The 20,954-nt window shown below is 36.7% G+C and overlaps 1 protein-coding gene across 1 annotated transcript in view; it reads right to left on the bottom strand.

The window, feature by feature from the left end:
- LOC140156734 (intraflagellar transport protein 140 homolog) overlaps window positions 1-20,954 on the bottom strand; it is an 83,535-nt gene that overhangs the window by 50,851 nt on the left and 11,730 nt on the right. The window contains 9 exon segments of the mRNA XM_072179676.1: window positions 7,946-8,063; window positions 9,382-9,509; window positions 11,832-11,993; window positions 12,590-12,700; window positions 13,478-13,719; window positions 16,421-16,527; window positions 18,315-18,409; window positions 19,385-19,560; window positions 20,466-20,608. Coding sequence (XP_072035777.1) covers window positions 7,946-8,063; window positions 9,382-9,509; window positions 11,832-11,993; window positions 12,590-12,700; window positions 13,478-13,719; window positions 16,421-16,527; window positions 18,315-18,409; window positions 19,385-19,560; window positions 20,466-20,608 — 1,282 coding nt within the window.

The raw sequence follows: 20,954 nt of genomic DNA, 5'->3' as shown, positions 1-20,954 counted from the left end.
CAGTTAACATCTCTTATCAGGGGTTAAGGCAGCTTATTTGGGGTTTAGACTGCATTATCCTATATTTGCATCTCTTATCTGTGGTTAAGGTGCCTTATCTGGAGTTTAGACCGCCTTATCTGGGGTTTACGTCCCTTATCTGCGGTTAAGGCACCTTATCTGGGTTTAGATGCCTAAAGAATGGATCTGGGATTTAGACTGCCTTATCTATGGTTTACATCCCTTTTGGGGGGTTTTACATCCCTTATGGTTTACATCCCTTATTTGGAGCCTTATGGGGTTTAAATGCTTTATCTGGGGTTTAGACATGTGTTATCCTAGGTTTACGTCCCTCATATCTGAAGTTAAGGCGCCTTATGTGGGATTTAGATGCCTTATGTGGGATTTAGATGCCTTATCTATATCTGGTGTTTACGTTCCTTATCTGGTGTTAAGGCGCCTTATCTGGGGTTTAAACTGCCTTATCTGGGGTTTACGTCTCTTATCTGGGGTTTACGTCTCTTATAGGTTAAGGCGCCCTATCTGGGGTTTAGGTGCCTTATCTGGGGTTTGCGACCCTTATCGGGGGTTAACGATCCTTATCTAGAGTTAAGGCACCTTACGTGGGGTTTAGATGCCTAATCTGTGGTTTATGTTCCTTATTTAGGGTTAAGGCACCTTATTTGGGGTTTGGACTGCTTTATCTGGAATCTATGTCCCTTAATCTGATCTGGCGTTACGGCGCCTTATCTGGGGTTTAGATATCTTATCTGGGGTATAGACTGCATTATGCTAAGGTTAAGGTATCTTAGCCCCAGGTAAGGATCGTAAACGCCGGATAAGGCCGTATAAACCACTGATACGATAAGATATAGGCTAAATTGTGCATTTTAGTGGTGGTCATTTTTTAATTTTAGCGGCCATCTTGGGATTTAAGGTCCTGTGCTGTTTTAGATTATACCAATGGATTTCTAGACCCTGTAAACATGGGTATAGACACCAGCATCATACTTCTAGGACTTTCTGCACCCGAGATATAGCCAAATTAATTTTCACTGGCGGCCATTTTGACATTTTGGCAGCCATCTTGGAATGATAGGTCAAAGGCTGTTGTAAATGACTCTATTGGATTCCTTGACACTGAAAACATGGGTATAGACATCAGAATCGTGCTGCTGGGGGCTTCTCTGACCAAGTTATGGTGATTTTAAGGGATTTTGGCGGCCATTTTGAAAAACGCCCTCTACCAAGAGTTCCCCACACTTTTCGATGGTGCAGAGCCCTTTCATCTTATTCAGCGTCCTCAAATCTATAAAGAAACACCTTCAAAACTTCTTGTACTCAACCCGAGAATGGGACTTTATGAGTAAAATATGGCAAATTTTCAATCACGGCGGCCATCTTGGATTTTAGGCACTAAACGGTCTTTAAAAAAATGAAAACATGTTTTATTTCAATCTTTACCTTTCAATGTAATGAAATCAATTGAGAAATTGCTTTTAACAAAAAAATCGCACGACTTCCCCTTTGTTCAACATAGCGCTGTGCACTAAAATTATATATATTTACATACACAGAGAGTTGTAAGCCAGGTATTAATCATTGCTGACTTGTAAACATTGGGGGAATTTCCAAATTTTTCTGATTTCTGTCAAGCGTAAAATTGTCATTTATGTTAATGGCAAAAATTGAAGTGACAACATCCCCAAAAGTTTTTCATTTCATTTCAATGTTAAACAAAGGTGACTATCTTTGGAATTACAAGTGCTCAAACCCATTACAGGTGAGCTACGAACCAAATTCAAAGTATAGATATATATATATATTTTTTTTTTAATTTTCTTATGTGACACAATCTGGACCATGATGGAGACCAAAGGCGGCAAATTTGAAATTGAGATACAGGCAAAAATATAGAGCAAAAAAACAATAAATTACAGAAGAACTTATATATCAATATCAAAAAACCTCATAATAGAACCAGTATGCTAGACGTTTGGTGTTTTCAGTATATGATAGCCTAATGTTTGTATAAGGTAATAATTATAGCAAGTCAATTTTTAAAAATGCCTCCTTTGGTTGGCCTCCATGGACCAGATCGTGTTGCATATGTGATGTGATTGGTTAAAACCCTTCAAATGGTGACATTTTTATATTTTGTGGTTTGTAGACAAAAAACATTAAATGTAGAACTCTTTTTAGAACTGTTTTCATTTTGTACCTGTGACTTCAAAATCAAAAGTTATGCGTTAGTTAGACTTTTAGCATTTATTATCTTTAGAAAAAAAAGGATAATGCGACATGTGAAAGGTTTTCCTAAACCACATCACATGTTTGATTGCAAAGTGTTAGCCTGCTTGTAATTCCCAGACTTTGCCTTTAGGGCTTTAAGGACAATGCAAACCTCTTTTCAGGCCATATTTTATACATGAAAAGGTTTCCATATGGGCTTAATAATTGTATACAAATACAATAATGTCATATCTTGGTGTAGATTATTCATCCAGTAATTCAAAATATTATTTTGTAAATTAAATCTGACAATAATGTCATGTTTTGATAAGAACAAAATTCACTGTTCTATGCAATGCGAGTCACTGCACTTATTGGATTAAGTGTCACAAGTAATGTAGTATGATTTAACAGAATAGTTTTCACAAATATTTTAGCCCAGTCAATCTAAACAAATTGTGTGATTCACCACTAATTGCAACAGACCTTTTCATGTTACACATTTTAGATATATATCCTGAACATTATAAACAAAGTATACCCAAATATGTAACATGATCAAGGGGAATGAGTCGGATGTCGCTAATATTGTTTTTGAGATATTGGCAAAAACAGTGTTCAAATTCTTTTGTTGATAAATTGCTCATAACTTGGTAACCAGATGTCCGATTTTAAAAATTGCTGACATGTGACTCATTCCTCTTGATCATGTCACAGAATATACTTGGTGGAAAAGTAGTTTTTTTTATATAAATTTCATACGGGGGTCAACTTTCAAAATTGCTCCAATCTTTTTAAAAAATATACCAAAGAGTTATTCTAAAGGATTCAAAAAAAGTTCTTAAGTTATAAGCAAAAAGGTCAAATGTCATATTGTGGCCTCTATGTGGGTCAATTTTTAAAAAAAATCTCAGGTATCCTTGAAAATGGTCTAAATTTCTTCATTCTTGAAAAACACTCCAAATTTAGAATAGTTTGCCATATCTTGGATGTTTCATTACCTAGGTAGCAGAGTAAAAGAGGTCAATGACCATTGAACTCTATTGAAGATGACCTATCTTTTGATGTTACCAATGTAATTAAACATCCTAAAACTAAAATATTCTTTATTTACATTTTGATCACGGTGGGGCCCAACATTGACATTTTGGATTATAACATCACAGATAAGACAAATTATACTTTGTTCTGAATCCTTATGACTAGAGGAACAATTTGGAATAGTTTTTAAAATGATTGGAGAAATTTTGAAATATGACCTTTTCCCACCAAAATGTACTCTTCTACCACAAATATTTTAGTATATTTTAGTATGATGTTCAGGGGACATCTCTGAAATGCATGGCAGTGAAAACAATTCTAATGCAATTAGTGGTGGGTCAAAACCCATTTTGACTGGACTAAAACCCTAATATCAGGTGGGGTTTTTTTTCAACTTTTTTTTTTGGGGGGCGAGGGTTACACAAATCATTCTGTGATTTCAAATCCTCACAAATCCCCTGCTGTGATCACATTTGTAATTATATCTTATGAATGACTGACTGTTACTTTCTTGAGCATTAGAGTAATCCCACTCTTACCCCCAGCCTTACCCACAACAACAAACCCTTACCCCAACTACTCATATCAAGAACCACTAGCCCTATTTACCCCTTATTAAGTTTCATTCGTGAACATAGGTCAGGGGAGACAAAAAGGGCTCATGGTGTTTACAAACTTGGATAAAACGTTTTGTGTGACCCTAACCTATGGTAACTGCTACATACATTGATAGAGAGTGGGTAAACTAGGAGGGCGAGTGAACTTTTAAATAAGCTTATACAGGCATGTGATTAGGGAATTCCCAGAATGGAGGAAACTTGCGATGGCGGGCAGCGTGGCAGTGAAGCTCTCCCTCACGGCCGGGGGTCCAGGGGCCAGCTTAAGGGCCCCTGGTGAATCAGGGGCTCAGAGAGCCAGAGGGCTTCTACACTGTAAAAACCCTATTGAGGCCCTCTCAGGAGAGCAATTTTACAGGAAAAAAACACATAAATGAAGACAAAATGTTTAATTTGAATGAAAAAATACCACTTTTTAGTACAATGTGAGTGAAAATCAAATACTTAACCTCACTTATTACTTATTACAGAGGGTTTTTAGATGGTCCGTTAAAGCAATTCTTCCCTTGGATCCATAAGATATCATGTCCCCACACAGTGAGCAATAAGCTTTACCGGCGACAGCAATTTTTTTGATACCATTTTCCTCCACCGTACAGCTGAATTCGCGACCATCTTTAACATGTATTACTTTCACTTCGTGATCCAGCCAGCTCCAGCGGAACTTGTTTTTCAGATCTTTATCAACTACGCTGACGTTCGCGTCATTTTTCTGAAGCGTTTTCATCTTGATTTTGGTTCGATACCGATAAACAAATCCTGTCGATCACGCAATATCAGTTGTCAAAATTAAAGATGGCCGAACAATGTTGATAGAATACAAGCTTATCAGTGATTGGTTTATATCGGCAAGTGACGTCACAATGGACCAATCATAGAAATCGTTAGTAAAATTACAATAGCGTTTCTTTGGGCGACTTTTAAAATAGTAATTCATGAATAATCGGCAGTTTTTCCATTCATGTTCGCAGAAAAAACACATTGGGCGAATTTTTGCGTGTTTTTTTCAGCAGGTATTTGCCTTACGACTTGGCAACCACGGCGCACACGGCCGAAACAAGAAGTTCGTTAAAAAAGAGAGAGATGCTCTTTGCCAATGTTCAGGAGCTTAGAGGGGGCCCTACCCCCCCCCCCCCCAATGTCTCAACGGATTTACATTGATCTCAGGGGGGTCGGATTTTGGTCTCAAATCCGCGGCTTATACAGCTGAAATCCATACATCCCCCTATGGAAGACAGGACCTTATCTCCTACGCCGGGGGTGTAGATTTCAAATGGAGTCACCCATTCAGGTAACACCATTTGCAATTCACACACCCTGTGTGGAAGATTAAGCGCCATAGCGGTGTATGGATTTCAAATCATAATCTTCCACACAGGGTGTGTGAATTTCAAATGGTGTTATCTGAATGGGTGACTCCATTTGAAATCTACACCCCCTGCATAGGAGATAAAGTTAGTCTTCCATGGGGGGTGTATGGATTTCAACTGGAATAGCCCAATAGGACTATGCATCATTTGGAGTGAGTTGATATTTTATATATCTATTGTCCATATTTTAATGTGTTATATCATGGAAGGAACTTGGGCATCTTGTTTACATTTGCAATTTTAAATCATTTTACGGGTCTTCTGGTCCTCCAAAAGTACTGTTTGCAGGATCAGTAGTAAATCAAGGGATCAAGAGACACTTTCTTTGACATAGTGTATACTGGTCCAGATGCTCTTCATCTGTCTAATCTCTCATACAAGAGCATGGCTGATATTTACATCTTGAAATACCACACTGAAATGAGCAAGATACTGAATAATTCTACTAAATTATAATTCTGTTCAACTGGACTTACTTTTTTTTTTATGGCTATGGTATCACGTCATATCCATGATGCATCATCAGGCCGATTGATCTTGAATTGGCTCTGTATTCTTGACCTGTGACGTCCACGATGGTAGATGTGGCGTCACACGGAGTTGTTGAGGACAAATTGTGGTGTAGTCCCTCTCCGCGATTCAAAGTTCCTCCCTGCAAACATATATATATTGCTTCTTTCACCCCTCTTTCATACCACGTATGTTCTTTGTCGAGCACAATAACGTCCTTATCCTCAAAGTTGTGATTGACCGCTTTGAGGTGCATGTATACCATGGAGTCGTTAAGCCCTGTTGAACTGGGGCGACAATGTTGGTACATACGCTTGTGGAGAGGTTGTTTTGTTAAGAACCAACTATCAGGAAAATCCCTCGACGACTCCCTTGTGACCTCACATCTACCATCGTGACGTCACAGATCAAGAATACAGAGCCAATTCAAGATTAATTGGCCTGATGATGCGCCATGGATTATGGATATGACGTGATACCGTAGCCACCAAAAAATAGTAAGTCTAGTCAGTGTTGCCAAACCCGCGATTTGATAGCCCAATTGGGCGACTTTTGAAGATTTTCCCCGTGACTTTTGACAATTTCCTGTCCCATAGAAACCAATGGTTAAGAAAAAATTTGGGCGACTTTTCAACATTGGCTTCCGCGACTTCCGATAGTTTCCTGCCCCATAGAAACCAATGGTAAAGAAAAAAATTGGGCGACTTTTCAATTATTTGACCCGCGATTCAGGCTGAAATCTTTTGGCAACCCTGAGTCTAGTTGAACAGAATTATAATTTAGCACAACTATTTGATCTACCTGAATGATTGATAATATTCATAAATGTACAAGATACTGAATATTGAATATTTCAGAGTGAGTACCAAGAAGTGGTTCAGCAATTTTTTAATGACTTTATGAAAGATTCTAATAAATCTGCTCCATATCTTTTACAAGATGTTAGACCAGATCACAGGATGCCTCAAAACATTGCATGAGAGTGCATTTCTTTGTTGTGTGTAAAAAAATGAGCAACAATTGCAACCACCAATATTTTTTCAAATTCAAGGCACTAGCAGTGATCAACTCCCCAAATCCAAAAGATATTAAATTTTTAAAGAAAAGTTTTACAATGAAGGAAACGTTCATAAAATTCTCAAATATATATGTGTTTTTTTCATTATATCGTCACCCTGCTACGATATTTGCCTAAGTCCTTTGTTATAATTTTAAGAACAAAGTACAAAATATAGTTCAATCATGCATCAGTTCATTCATTCATTCATTCATTCATTCATTCATTCATTCATTCATTCATTCATTCATTCATTCATTCATTCATCTTTATTTCATTCAAATATAAAATATAACAGCACAACAATTAAACACATACATTGAATGAGGAGGTTCTTGGAAGACTGGATGGCCTGTATTAAGAACCCCCTGTCCTAACAACAACAAAAAGTTTCAAAATAACAACAACAACAAAATATACCACAAAATGTCAATACACAACCCCCCTCCCTCATTTACCCTATTAACAAAAACCAAAAAAGCCTGTTTTGTGATCAAGAATATGCAAGAAATTACGAGATAAATTCAATACTACATTAACTATATTACAGATAATACGATACACAATTAAATTATTTAAAGCCGTACAAGGAAATTAGATAAAATACTAAATGTAATTAAGAATAATATTATCTTTCACTTTGGTTTTGAAATGCTTGATCATCTTTATAGTCTTTATATGTTTCTCAGTTTCAGTAATTACCGTAATTATTTATGATTATTCCTTTCATTTTCTCATTATCATTTGTTCTTGTGCAAAGATTTGTGAATAGATATGTTTAAATGCATGCTTGAACCATATATTGTACTTTGTTCTCTCAGGCTGACGATATGAAATATTGACAAAAGTAAGAAAACATCATGCTACAAAATGTGGAACTCATTATATATCCCATATTCCTCCAGGAAAAGTGCATGATGGAATACAGAGAAAAAGGTCTATTAGCTGGAAGTGCCCATGGATAAACTCCAAACTCCTCCAATATTGACTAAAATGGCAAGTTGAATCCTCATTAGGTCATTTTTGGTCTTAACACTTGCAGCATATTTTAGCACACCTGTTCTCTACAAAAATTCACAAATTTTCTGATTTACAGAATCACTATTAGTACCTTTACAAACAGGGTAATATTGACTAACCTTTTTGCCTATAATGCAAACTTTGGTCCCATTGGCATTTGCTTTAGCTGTGACAATAGTACTCATCTTAGTAACATCTTCAAACAAGGCTTTGGGTGTGCAGTGCTGCTTGGCTTCTCTGAAACAATCAATGGAAAGAGACACAAAAACATAATATAATGTAGATTCATTATTTCAAATAATGATGATTGACAAAATGATAATGGATTTCCCCCACGATTTGAACAAGTTTATGATAAACATTGGCACAAAACTCTGAAAAAATTCAAATAAGTTTTCATCTGGCCTCCTATCAACTAACAAATTAAAGCAATAGGCCATTTTGAAAACCTTGATAGCCTTTGTATTGAATCTATATTAACCCTAAGTGACCCTACAGAATTTTTATTTGACGTAAAATATTTTATGTAACATATCTTCGTTATTAATCTATTCACATTCATTTTCCAGTAATGTTTAATTTCTAACGAATGTTTGATGACTTAAAATCGATAATATATTTCTACCAGATATTCTATGTAACATTTTATCGATTTTACGTCATTAAACATTCGTTAGAACTTAAACATTACTGGAAATAGAATGGGACTAGATAAATAACATAGAAATATTACATCAAATATTCTACGTCGAATAACGGGAGTCTGTACATACCAATACAGGCATGGAGGTTATGGATATCCATCAATGACTTCCACTAGGGACATAATGAGGGATTATGTGCTATAATGACTTCCATCTGCGTTCATCCTTTGCATTTCAAGTCTATTGATATTTTGAAGGGCAAAATATTATATGTCAGGCACTGTGAAAAATCTAAACATTTTGCTTTGGACTGTGGAATATCTTACTCCCCTTGGGATATTCCTTGGTTCCAAAGACAAAATGTTAAGATTTTTCTCAATGCCCTCCAAAAAACTGATGCACACCTATTAACCTAAACTTGATGCGTACATATTTACTCCTGTCTACTGCACAATTCAACATGCGCAATGAAGATGTCCGCAATCAACAAAATATCATTAGGGTTAAATGGCTTTCGGGATTTATTTCTATTTTATATTGCGATCAAGTGGTAGTTATTAAAGGCCCATTCAGTGATTTACTCATCCAGATGATCGTAAAATTCAGATTTTGGTACCTTTATCATTGTCATAGATGTGCTAATATAGCCTTCTAGTTGTTCAACCAAAAGCTGTGTATTTAAGACAAAATAAGGTATTGACATGAATCTGTATATAAATTAGCTACATGTATTTGTATGGGGCTTCAACTTTGTCAATACTGAGGTTTTTCATTTCAAAAATACCAAATGACAATTTAAATGTCTTATCCTTCACTTTTAGACAATTTATAAACAATTTAAATTTTTTTTGCACTTTCACTGGATCACTGAAATGGCCTTTAATTGCAGCTGCTCGCCATCATTTTCTTACCTTCTGGAGATGTCATACACCTTAACATAGCCTGTTGTTGTACCAACTACTAGATAGTTACCGCTGATATCCATATATGAGGGTTCACCTTCTATTTCATTCAATGCCATCAGCTGCTTAACTGTACCCTGAGGAGATATTATTACATATAATTTGGTTCATCTCAAGTTCGGTAGTGACGTGGTGCGTATTTACGCTCGCGCAGTATTGAATTGCGCGTCAAGTTAAACGCCCTGAGTGTACACGCACGCGCACAGGGGCGGTTTGTCAGCACGCTTGCGGCGCAACCGCGAAAGAGCATTGACGTCACTAGCAAACTTGAGGTGAACCAAAATATAACATTTGTTTTAAACATGGGGTGTAGCTCAATTCATTAAACTTAAGGGGTACTACACCCCTCATGAAATTTATGTGCCTATTTTTGCATTTTCTCAAAAATTATAGCGCATTGGTGACAAGTAAGATATGTATATTATAGGGCAAGGACTACAACTACTGTATTGGAAATTTTATTTTAGCACAGACAACGTGGAGTTACAGTTAAAAATGAGGAAAAACAAATATTTGATCAATAAATCAATAACTACTTGCCTTGAGTTGCTGAATTTTCAGTGCAGTAGTTGTAGTCCATGCCCCTATAATATACATATCTTACTTGTCATCAATGCGCTATAATTTTTTAGAAAAATGCAAAAATAGGCACAAAATTGGCCAGGGGTGTAGTACCCCCTGAACAAGAATCTCTAATAGCTTTTCCAGTTAAAATCCATACACCCTATGGAAGACATGAATGACCTTAATCCTCCACAGTACAAAGTGGGTTTAGATTTCAAATGGAGCCACCCATTCAAGTAACCCCATTTCAAATTCATGCTCCCAACTGTGTGGAAGGTTAAAGTTATATCTTCCATAAGGGGTGTATGGATTTCAACTGGAATCCAAATAGCCCAATTTTAACTGAAATGCATGTCTCATCAAAATCCTTTTGCACCTGTATCATATGCATGGGCAAATATACAGGCTGAGTCAAAAAGAAGTAAACTCATGTTTGAGGGGCTGTAACTCGAGATATGTAAGGAATCTGCTAAAATGAAAATACCACTGGAAAGAGCAAATTCTACACGTCTAAATAAAAAAAAGAATTGTTGCAATTGCTCACAGCAAACTCAAGTCATACTCATTTGAATACAACCACCCATTATTGTAGCTGCACACGGTTTCACTTCCCAAGTAGGGGCCTACCTATTATATTGATTGGTAAGGCGCGATATTCAAATGCAAATAAAGTTCTGTGGCAGGTGTGGTTTCGATCAATAATTCCTACATGTTAAAGGGCCCTTTTCAAATGAATTTTACCTCATTGCACTACATTATAATAACACGGGCCAAATGACAACATGGCACCACAATTTACCGCACAGGAGCGCAATTTCTGTCGACGAAGTATCATGGAACTAAAGAGTCCCACTGAAGTTCAACATCTTTTTCATCTCCAATTTCCTACAGCTATTACCAGGTTTCATGTAAGGGAGCAGTATATAAGAATGTGAACAAGCTCAATGTGCATGGGACACTAAGGAACAGACAGCCAGAAGCTTCAAGCAGACCACTGACTGCTAGATCACAAGTGAACATTGCTAGAGTTAGACATGCGTTACAGCAAGACCAAATTAAAGATCAGCTCGATCGTTTACCCAACATTCCCCAATCAAGCTTCTGCCGGATCGTTCGTAAAGACTTGAATTGGTATCCATACAAACTACAGTACCGTCATGGAGTTTGTTGAATATTAATTAAAAGCAAAAGTGGTCTTTTCAACAATAAATCCTAATAGCACTCTGCTGATTCGTCGAAATTGAAATGGATGAAAATCAATCAGCCGTGTGCAGCTACAAAAATGGGTGGTTGTATTCAAATGAGTATAACTTTAGTTTGCTGTGAGCAATTGCAACAATTCTAGTTTTTATTTACACGTGTAGAATTTGCTCTTTCTAGTGGTATTTTAATTTTTAGCAGATTCCTTGCAGATCTCGAGTTACAGCCCCTCAAATATGAGTTTACTTCTTTTTGACTCAGCCTGTATGTCTCATTGAGTAAGGTCATGTGATGCCAATATTTCATGACCTTATCCAATCAGAATTTCACTTTTATTTTGTGCACACAAGTTTTATTACTTTCCCCCATCTTTAAAACAAAAATTAAAGCAATAATGTGTGATTTACATAAAGAATAGATTCCTATTTAAATGTTAGTTTTCCGGTCAGATGAACAAGAAGTGCCATGGCAGCAACTCAATCTGGAATCAATCATTTCTCAAAATGGGGATAAAATTTTTTTATTTTCATTCATGTGCATTTTTGCCTTTTTTTTAACTTTATTTTGTTCAAGACAAGTTTCAAAATGTACCCTGATTGTGGGTCCTATTTTACACACTACAAACCACATCTTACCTGGAATGTTCTGGATTGTATTTTGCCTGGTTCTGTTGTATATACATTCTGTTCATTGAGACATACAAGGTTTGAGTTGGTTGAGAATGTACCCGCTGCCCTGACTGTTGTGCCTATTTCATATACAACAACCTTCTTGCCATTCCATATAGCTGTGTGCTCCTGTACAAAGAATTACAAATTGGTATCTTATTAAGAAGAGGCCTACTGAAACCAACACTACTGAAATCAAAGTGGTATAAATGAGCTCATATGTGACATGATCAAGGGGAATGGTCGAAAATGAGTTTTACACATGTTTCTAAAGAGGACGTTTAGAGCTTTCAGTAACTGAAAACCCCATGTTGATACAACTTTTCTTTGCAAAGTTAAGTCAATTTATCAATCGCTGAAAACAATATAAAACAAAATAATTGTAACACTTTCTTTGTCAATATCTCAAAATCAATAATATATCACCCAAGAACAATTAAATGAGCAAATCGCTAATTTGTAAGCTACATATCCAATTAAAAGGAACTTATGTTCTTCAAACTCACATGTTAATCTAACCGGTGTACTGAAGTGTGGGAATAACCTTATCATTATATGGAGGAAAAAGAACCAAGTCACAGCCACTAACTTACTTGGTGATGAATACAATCTCAAGAAAATATAATTTTTAATATTTAGTCTTGAAGTAAGATGGGATACCATGTCATTTGGTAGTAACATACTTCACTGACTGTACCTATGAATATCAAGAAGTATATACTAACCTTTGTGGTATAGATTCCTTTGATATGTATATCTGTTTTCACATCATGGTGTGTACCTGTACCAAACACATCAATGGAGAAAGCACTGGGACCTGTCTGAACAGCTGATACCTGTCATAAAGTGTAGAAGTAAGTGTCAAACATACATGGGGCATGGCATTTCATAAATTGAGTGTGAGCATTTTTTTCGTCCTACATTTTAAATATTTTGTATTCTTTAGGTCAATGTCCTTGAGCCATTTGCCAAATACTGGGTGGGACCCAACTTCAGGTTGTAAGCCTATTGTGTGGCACAAATCACAAATCATAAATTGTGGATTGATATAGAATGGCGTGCATGCATTCTGGTGCAGCAACTATGCTAAGTGTGTTTAACATATGAAGGGCTTATTTCCAAACTGTGTTAAGTCCACAACCCCATGTGTCTCATTTACTTGTGTGATACAATCACAATTACTTTGACAAGTTTGACATTAGCAACTATGAGTTGTACCATCAACAAGCCATTATTTACCATAACAATGCTGCATAACAATATGCAGACTATTGTTCTCATTTAGGAAACAAAGGGCTCACACAGTATTGTTACTGTGCATCCATCCACTGTTTGCTTTCCAACTGAAATTACAGCATCACAACCCATTGCAATATCGCACAGGTAAATCAGAAACATGGGTTTGTGGACTTACCTTGGTTTGGAAATAAGCTCTTCATATACTGTCACATATTTATGTGAATTTATGTGAGTATGAGTTTAGACTTTATTCATATGCGTAGTAACAACAACCAACTCATTTTTGCCAAGTTGAACAACGTATTCATTAAGGAGCAATCTTCATCCAACATTGACAATAAACAAATTTATGCAACGATTTTGACAGCACTTACCTGATCCCTCATATGTGCACTCATGATATGCTCATTCAGTACTGTCACTGTGCCTATAGTATTGACAGCCAATAAGTTCTTAGATGTACCCCATTTAATCTGTAGTATATTGCCCTCTAGATCAGATGGAGGCTGAAGCTTCCATTTTGTCTCGCTGTCTTGTTTGCGACCCAGGAGACCAGGCGCTGGAGAGAACTTCCACATAGCTACACGACCTCTGTCTGTCCCACCTGCTAGTAAACCTGTACATTATGATGAAAATATTATTAATAAAATGTTGTGGAATTTTAAGGATATGAGCATGGATATTCATTATATAGTGGTAATCAAACTGATTAATTGAGTTTTCACTTCATCACAGCAAGAAGTCATCACATCTCTGCCATCTGCCAGTTATATTTCGAGATTGAATTAAATATGCCGTACTGCTCAGGACAGCATTGAGCAACCAATCACACCGCACCTTTGCCCTGACGTCAGATGCAAACTAGTATTTTTTAATTCAGCCTTAGATTGTAATGAAACTGTTCCAGGTGAGGTGAATAGCTAGTGACAGTTCTCATGCTTTTAAACCACATCAAAATATGTATGACACAATATGGTCCATGGAGGCCAAAGAAGGCACTTTTGAAAAAATTCAGTTACTAATACTATAATAGAGAGATTGCGAAATTTACGTGAAACGTGACACGGGAACGCGAACGGCAAGCTACATTAGTCGAAAATCGGTTATTATGCCCTCTAGAGGGTGAAATCTATTGTGAATTGGTCAATCGTGGAATTACCGTAAGGCTATTACGTTGCGGTTGGTAGCAACAAATGACGTTAAAAAATGACAAAAAAAAACGCATTATAAAATGCAGAAAAATGTTATGTTTATCATGTTATGAAACGAATCAAAGTATCCTAATAGAACAAGTAGAGTCCGACATGTAATAAAATCCATTTTGGGGGTTAAAATTTGATCTCGTATAGACAAGAAGAAGTGAACAAATTTCGATTTTTTTTTTTTTTACGCTTGAAATCGAACGGGCAGATTGCCTATTCATTTGTGTGTGGAAAATGCCGTCCAAAATCAGCTTGCGAAGAGGCGTTTTAGGCAAGATTGTGTCGTATTACGGCATAAATGCGGTATCATTGTCTGTTTGGGACGGGGAACAGAAGTTCGTGTACGCTATTTTTCGCCTTGCTTTTTCGTTGTGCATTAAACAGCTGTCAAAGTGTTTTGCTTATGGATACTATTCAGCAAAGTCCAAAATGTTTTTAAAACATGATAATGCATGTGTTTTTTTTTTTTTTTAAAACGTTTTGATAACATATCGATGTATGTTTATTAAAAATCATGAAAACTCGTGTTATACTGAAAAAATAATACAACAACATTTTAAGCCAAAATTCTAAATGCTATAGTAAAATATCATTTGGCAAGCATATTTAAGTGTCTATTGTGTTAGAACGTTTATCAGCAAGTATAGAACAAAGGGTGTTTTGAATGTTATTAAAACTATTAATGCCCTTGACCCTCACATAACCTTTAACCCGACATTTAACGTTTTCTGTAATATATTTGTGTTTGCTGGGTAGTAACTAGGCATATTAGATTATCTATTTTCATTTTGCTTTAGAAAGTAAACAGGGTATTATTTATATGATAATGGAGTTTGTTTCTTGTTATTCGAATAATATACACCAAGGCTTCCTATGCATCCAACACCAAACTCTGTTTAGCATGACACGTGTGAACATAGGCCTATACTCATTTTCCAATAGCCCGCAAAACTCAAATATCGCTAATCTGGACTGAATGCTTAGAGCATTATAGATACAGCCAGTCGTTTGCATATCAATACCGAGGAAGTAGTTCGATGAAAGAAGATAATCTTCTCTGGTTCGATGCACCCAAGGTGAATCAATGGGTGCTTTAGATTATTTGTCTCAGCATAGCGCCATCATGATTGCAATTGCGTTTGCACGTAGTCTTGGTTCAGACTCTATGCGGTTATCACGAACATACTAGGAACGACGAGCGTTAGGACCGACACAAACTGGCTGTGTAGGAGGCTAGTTTGGATGTGAACGGGACTATGACGTTCTACCGCAAAATGCAGAAATCCGTAACCCGTATGGCGTTTGCAGTGAACGCCTCTCCGCAATCTCTCTACTAATTACCTTATACAACCATCAGTCTATCAAGTATCATACATGTAAAGTGAAAACACAAAGGTCTAGCATACATGGTTCTAAAGTTTTTGCTTTTGCATTTTCTTGTTTTTTTACTGCATATTTTAGCCTTTATCTCAATTTCATACGAGGGGGTATCCAAAAGTTTTTGACATCACCCAGAAGTGAAAGAGCTATACCGATGAAATTTTGTCAGTGTAATCACTGGTCCTTATGTACATTATGGTCCAAAAATGGTCTCATAAGTATGTTTACTTTCTTCACAGGTGGCGCTAGTTGGGAAGTAGACGCATAACCTTTTCATGACAAGATCCTCCACTTTCTTGAGTTTTTTCACTGTGGCAGGATCATCCGTAAGTGATGGACGTCCACTTCTTGGCTCATCTGTGAGGGACATGTGGCCAGTTTGGAAATTCCTTTTTCAAAAAAGCAATAGTGCCATATGATGGGCAATCATCACCGTAGATAGCTTTCATTTCATCATAGATTTTCTGAGCATTGTAGGCCTAACCCTTCAAATGCATGAACTTAATCACGCTGCGTGCCTCAATTTTCACCATCTTGCAGGTTATGCCCTACTGCCCATCTAGCGCCACCTGTAAAAAAAGTAAACATACTTATGAGACCATTTTTGGACCATAATGTACATAAGGACCAGTTATTACACTGACAAAATTTCATCGGTATAGCTCTTTCACTTCTGGGTGATGTCAAAAACTTTTGGATACCCCCTCGTATTTGCCACCTTTGTCCTCCTCTTACTTTTTCCTGGGCAGTAAGCCACACAGTTGATAGTCTCTCCTGTCTCAAACCCTGCTTGGCTATCCAATCCTAACACAAAATTATCATCTTTATCCAGATCCCACATTCTATGGAAAACAAAACAGAGCAAAGTTGTTAAATAATTCCACTTATTCAGTACTGGAGGACTCAAGTCCTGGACTTGGACTCAAGCCCAGACTTGAGTCTTTTTTAAATAATATGGACTCAAGCCCAGTCCTTTTTTAAAGGACTCTGACTCAAACATTGGGGACTTGGATATTGGTAGGGACTTGGACCGGACAGCAGGGACTCAAATAAAGTGGACTTGATTACCGCACTGCACTTAAAGCAACTGGTGCGGTAACACTCTAATTGGTGTTGTTAATGTGAGGTCTCCATTTGGGCTGGATGTTGTAATAATATTTTAATTAAGCTGATTAGGTCAGTCCCACCGTAGTACTATATGTACTGGCTTTAGAGGATCTTACAATACATGGATTGCATATTGCGTTTTATTTGATGCAATCAAGCCAAATAGGCTGTTTGATACAAAATAATCATCTTTTGTTTGAATAATTTTCATTCATTCCTTTATTATTCTATTTTTTTTTAATATACTCTATTATCTATTCAAACTCCAATGACATCTAATTAATTTCCTTGGACCTTTGGATGTATTGTAATAGGTATTAGCATTTTACTTTGAAAATCAATATAACAGGGCTGTAGTGCTTGTTTTCTAGCCCCTCCACTGAACATTCATACACTCCTATATCAAAGCAGCCAATCAGAAAAGCGGTTAGAAAAATACGAAACATGCATTGATTGTGTATATTGTGCACTCCGCGTACTACGCGCAGTGTTTCGCGTGCGTTCGCGTCGTGTTGGATTGATTCATTTTTCGGGCGGGTTAATGCATTTATATTTGTTACTATTTTCCAACATTTTGAGTGATAATTAAGAAATAAAGGGTAATGCATGATCCTTTACACGAAAATAATGTGTCGAGGCAGTAAAACGTAAATAATGGGTGAGGCGCAGCCGAACCCATTATTTAAACGATTTTACTGCCGAGGACACATTATTTATGTAAAGGATAATGCTGCACCCTTTATTTCTATTCTATTACCACAAAATAGTGCGATTTAAAGAGAAAATATCATATTTTTCCCCAAATATTTCAAGTTGTTTACCTCAAGGTGTAGCGCCTACACGTAGCCAAAGCGTATGCACATTCCAATAACACAACCTAACATTCCATTCTCCCTATAAGCAGGTATGCACATACAATAACACACCCCTGGCATTCCATTCTCCCCTACATAAGCAGGTGTGCTGTGCGCTTTGCTGTGCGCTGTGATGATATAAGAACATAAAGTTTGTTGCCCTTGACACTTTATCGCTAATTAATGGTCTGTCACGTGATGCGTTTCAACAAATCACAGTGCGCGATTTTGAATAATGGGTCGTGGGGGTAATAGAATACGTTATAAAAACAGAAAAATTATGTGTTTTTTTCTGTTTCTCGTGTATGAAATAGGTTAATGAACTTGTATTACTTGTTGCTCGAGAAATTAGACAAAGTTATGCACTTGCGCTGATGTGGATGCGTCTAATGCATTAGACGCATCAACATCAGCGCGCGTGCATTATTTTGTCTAATTTCTCTCCCAACAAGTAATACGCGTTCATTAACCTATAATTGGTCTAATCATACCCAGGTCAATATGCATAATGTGTCACTGCAATTGGAGCAGATACTAGCAGATTGGGCACTTAAAATATACTGTAAGTTCTTGTGATATTGAATCCCTTACCTAATCAAGCACTCTCCTGTAGCCGTAGCCAATAGTCCTTTACCAGCCCATACCATATCACAATCATATTGACTCACCTTATCAAGCACTCTCCTGTAGCTGTAGCCAATAGTCCTTTACCAGCCCATACCATATCACAGTCTGATTCACTCTGCTTACCACTCAGTTTTACCTAGTCAACAAAGGGCAGATACAAAATCAATGTGATCCACGGTACATTTCACCCTGGGTTGGTTGATGCCTGAGAAGCTTATCTCAGGTCCAGCATAGGGTGTTTGAAATCCAACTTACAAGCTAAGGGACAAGGGGCCATGAGTCACAGGCACTGTTCTTGGGGTGGTAACATAGGTCTCATAGGTGATTTTTATACTCTTTTATTTGCAAAACTACCCCTTGTAGAAAGCGGTAACATTCGATAATTCTATATCCTTGCTCCCGGTGCCACAAATGACCTCCAGAGAAGATATTTTACCCTTCACAGAATCCTTTGCAACATGATACATTATAAGAATTGTGTTTTTGTACGTTCTGTGCAATATATTTATTGATAGTGATGATATGCTGAGTAAAATCAAATCAAATCAAATCATACATAACCTAATTTCACTGATAGTCATGAAATGAACGTAATTTGCACAATCTGGGTGTGCTCTGTTCATTGAGGTACATTTCATCACTAAATAACCCATGTTGCACTAGATAGCAATTCAGTACAGAAAATGGGAGAAATGCATTATGGGAAGTGTAAGATATCTTCCCTGTCCAGCCTCTAGGTAAGCAACTGCAAGGAGCTTACATATTAATAACTTCTGTTTGTAGGTATGGAACCCACTGATGCTTTTTTCTCTTTAGGCCTAAAAAAATTGATTGATTAGGCGTGACAAAAAAAAAATAGGGTAGGTCGCTCGGCAATTTCATTTTTTTTTTTTTTTACACACACATTTTAAGCTGTAAATTGCATTATGATAACGGATTTGGAACTTAAAAAAAAATGTAATTAAAAATTTTTTTATTTTTATTTTTTTTGCAAAAAATAAGAAAAAAAAGTCTAGGGTCGGGCCTATTTTTAGGGTCGATCGGGTTACGTCAATCAAACAATTTTTTAAGGCCTGTAACATTGTCTTGCCAATTGCACTATTGGACCTACCTTAATGATTTCTGTAGTCTTACCATCACTGCCCACACTGTATTGACCCAACATAAGGAACTGAGTTATCACTACTAAGACATTCCTGTGGTCATTATATAAGATCTTTTTGATAGAGCCCTCTTCTTTGATAATTTTTGAGCATGCGCCACTCTCATCAATTAAGTATACACCACCTGTAAAAAAATAACACACAACATTTTTGTTCATGAAAATTCATCTGTGTTGGTATAAATAATAACTGAGTTGAAAACTTTTAAAACTTTTGATCCAAACACAAAAAATAACAAGGATAGGGACAGGTTCAAACTTCTAGGAGTTTAAGAGACATTAGTAAAGTGAGTTATCACTGTCTCAAGCTCACTGATGAAAGATGGTGTACCATCTGATAATTCTGAGGAAGGAATAACTTCTTTGTTTTTGGATCAAAAGTTTTACATTTCAGTCAATAAACATTTTTAATTAATGCAGTTATTGAGTTAAATTCAAATTGATTTCTCAAATGTGCTGATTAAATGTTTTGGAATTCCTCCTGGGTTGCACCCTCTGGGAATTTTCCTTGTTTTAAAAGCAAATGATTAGATCACAATACCTTCAAAACAACAGATGCACAGTCATTAACCTTCAAATACCTGAGCTGATTGATCCATTAAAGGTGTTATCGATTTTATGTGTCATATTATTGTCGACATGACCCTCAATCTGACATGTCAAAATATACTGTCCCTTTTCGACACTTTACGATACAATCAAAAAGAAAACAAATGAACTCTCCATGCTATTTTGTCCAAATAAGCTTACCATACGATCATGTTTTCATTGGTAAGTCAAAAATGACCTCCCTAAGTTGACCCAAACCCGGAAGTAGAACAAACCAGAAAGTATGTTTACACCGGAAGTCCGCGATCGTAACTCATATCGGCATGATTTTAAGCTATCTTTCAGCATTTTTTTAGATCTCATTACGAGTGTCGACACATGTTGGTTGTCATATGTTTCCCCCACAAAGTGTTGGATTAGAAATCATGTGTTGATAACACCTCTATGATCCATTAAACCTTTCAAATAACTTGTTACCTACCATCTGATCCTCCTACATAGCAACCCAATCCATCTCCCATGGATCCCGGTAGTTTCAGATTTTTATTATCTGATTTCCAACCAAACATATCCAATGCTTTCTGATCACCACTCACAGCTGCACGTGCAAGAGCTCTGGTATCTCTGTTACAATCAGAAAAAAATGTCACAGAATAAATATGTAATAAGTTAAGGCAAAAAAGCACAATTCTGATATATGGAAAACACTAAATCCAGCATGCTAGCAAAAAGTACTACTCATATCATCAAAATTCTAACAATGTAACCAGTAAATGGCAACTGGTTTGTTGAACAGTGGTGATTATAATGAAAGTTTACAGCAATTTTTTTTTGTTTATTTGCATCTTATTTATTCTGGGTAAATCATTCAGTGTTGAAACACTGCTCTCCTATGATGCCCAGGGGCCAGGGTTGGGTGTAAGAACAGCCAGACATTATCCTGATCAACCTGGCTGAAAGAGCTTTACCA

The sequence above is a fragment of the Amphiura filiformis genome, chromosome 7 (assembly GCF_039555335.1).
Source record: "Amphiura filiformis chromosome 7, Afil_fr2py, whole genome shotgun sequence".
NCBI lineage: Eukaryota > Metazoa > Echinodermata > Ophiuroidea > Amphilepidida > Amphiuridae > Amphiura > Amphiura filiformis.
Note: the sequence above shows the minus strand (reverse complement) of the source record. Positions and strands in the feature narration are given on the sequence as shown.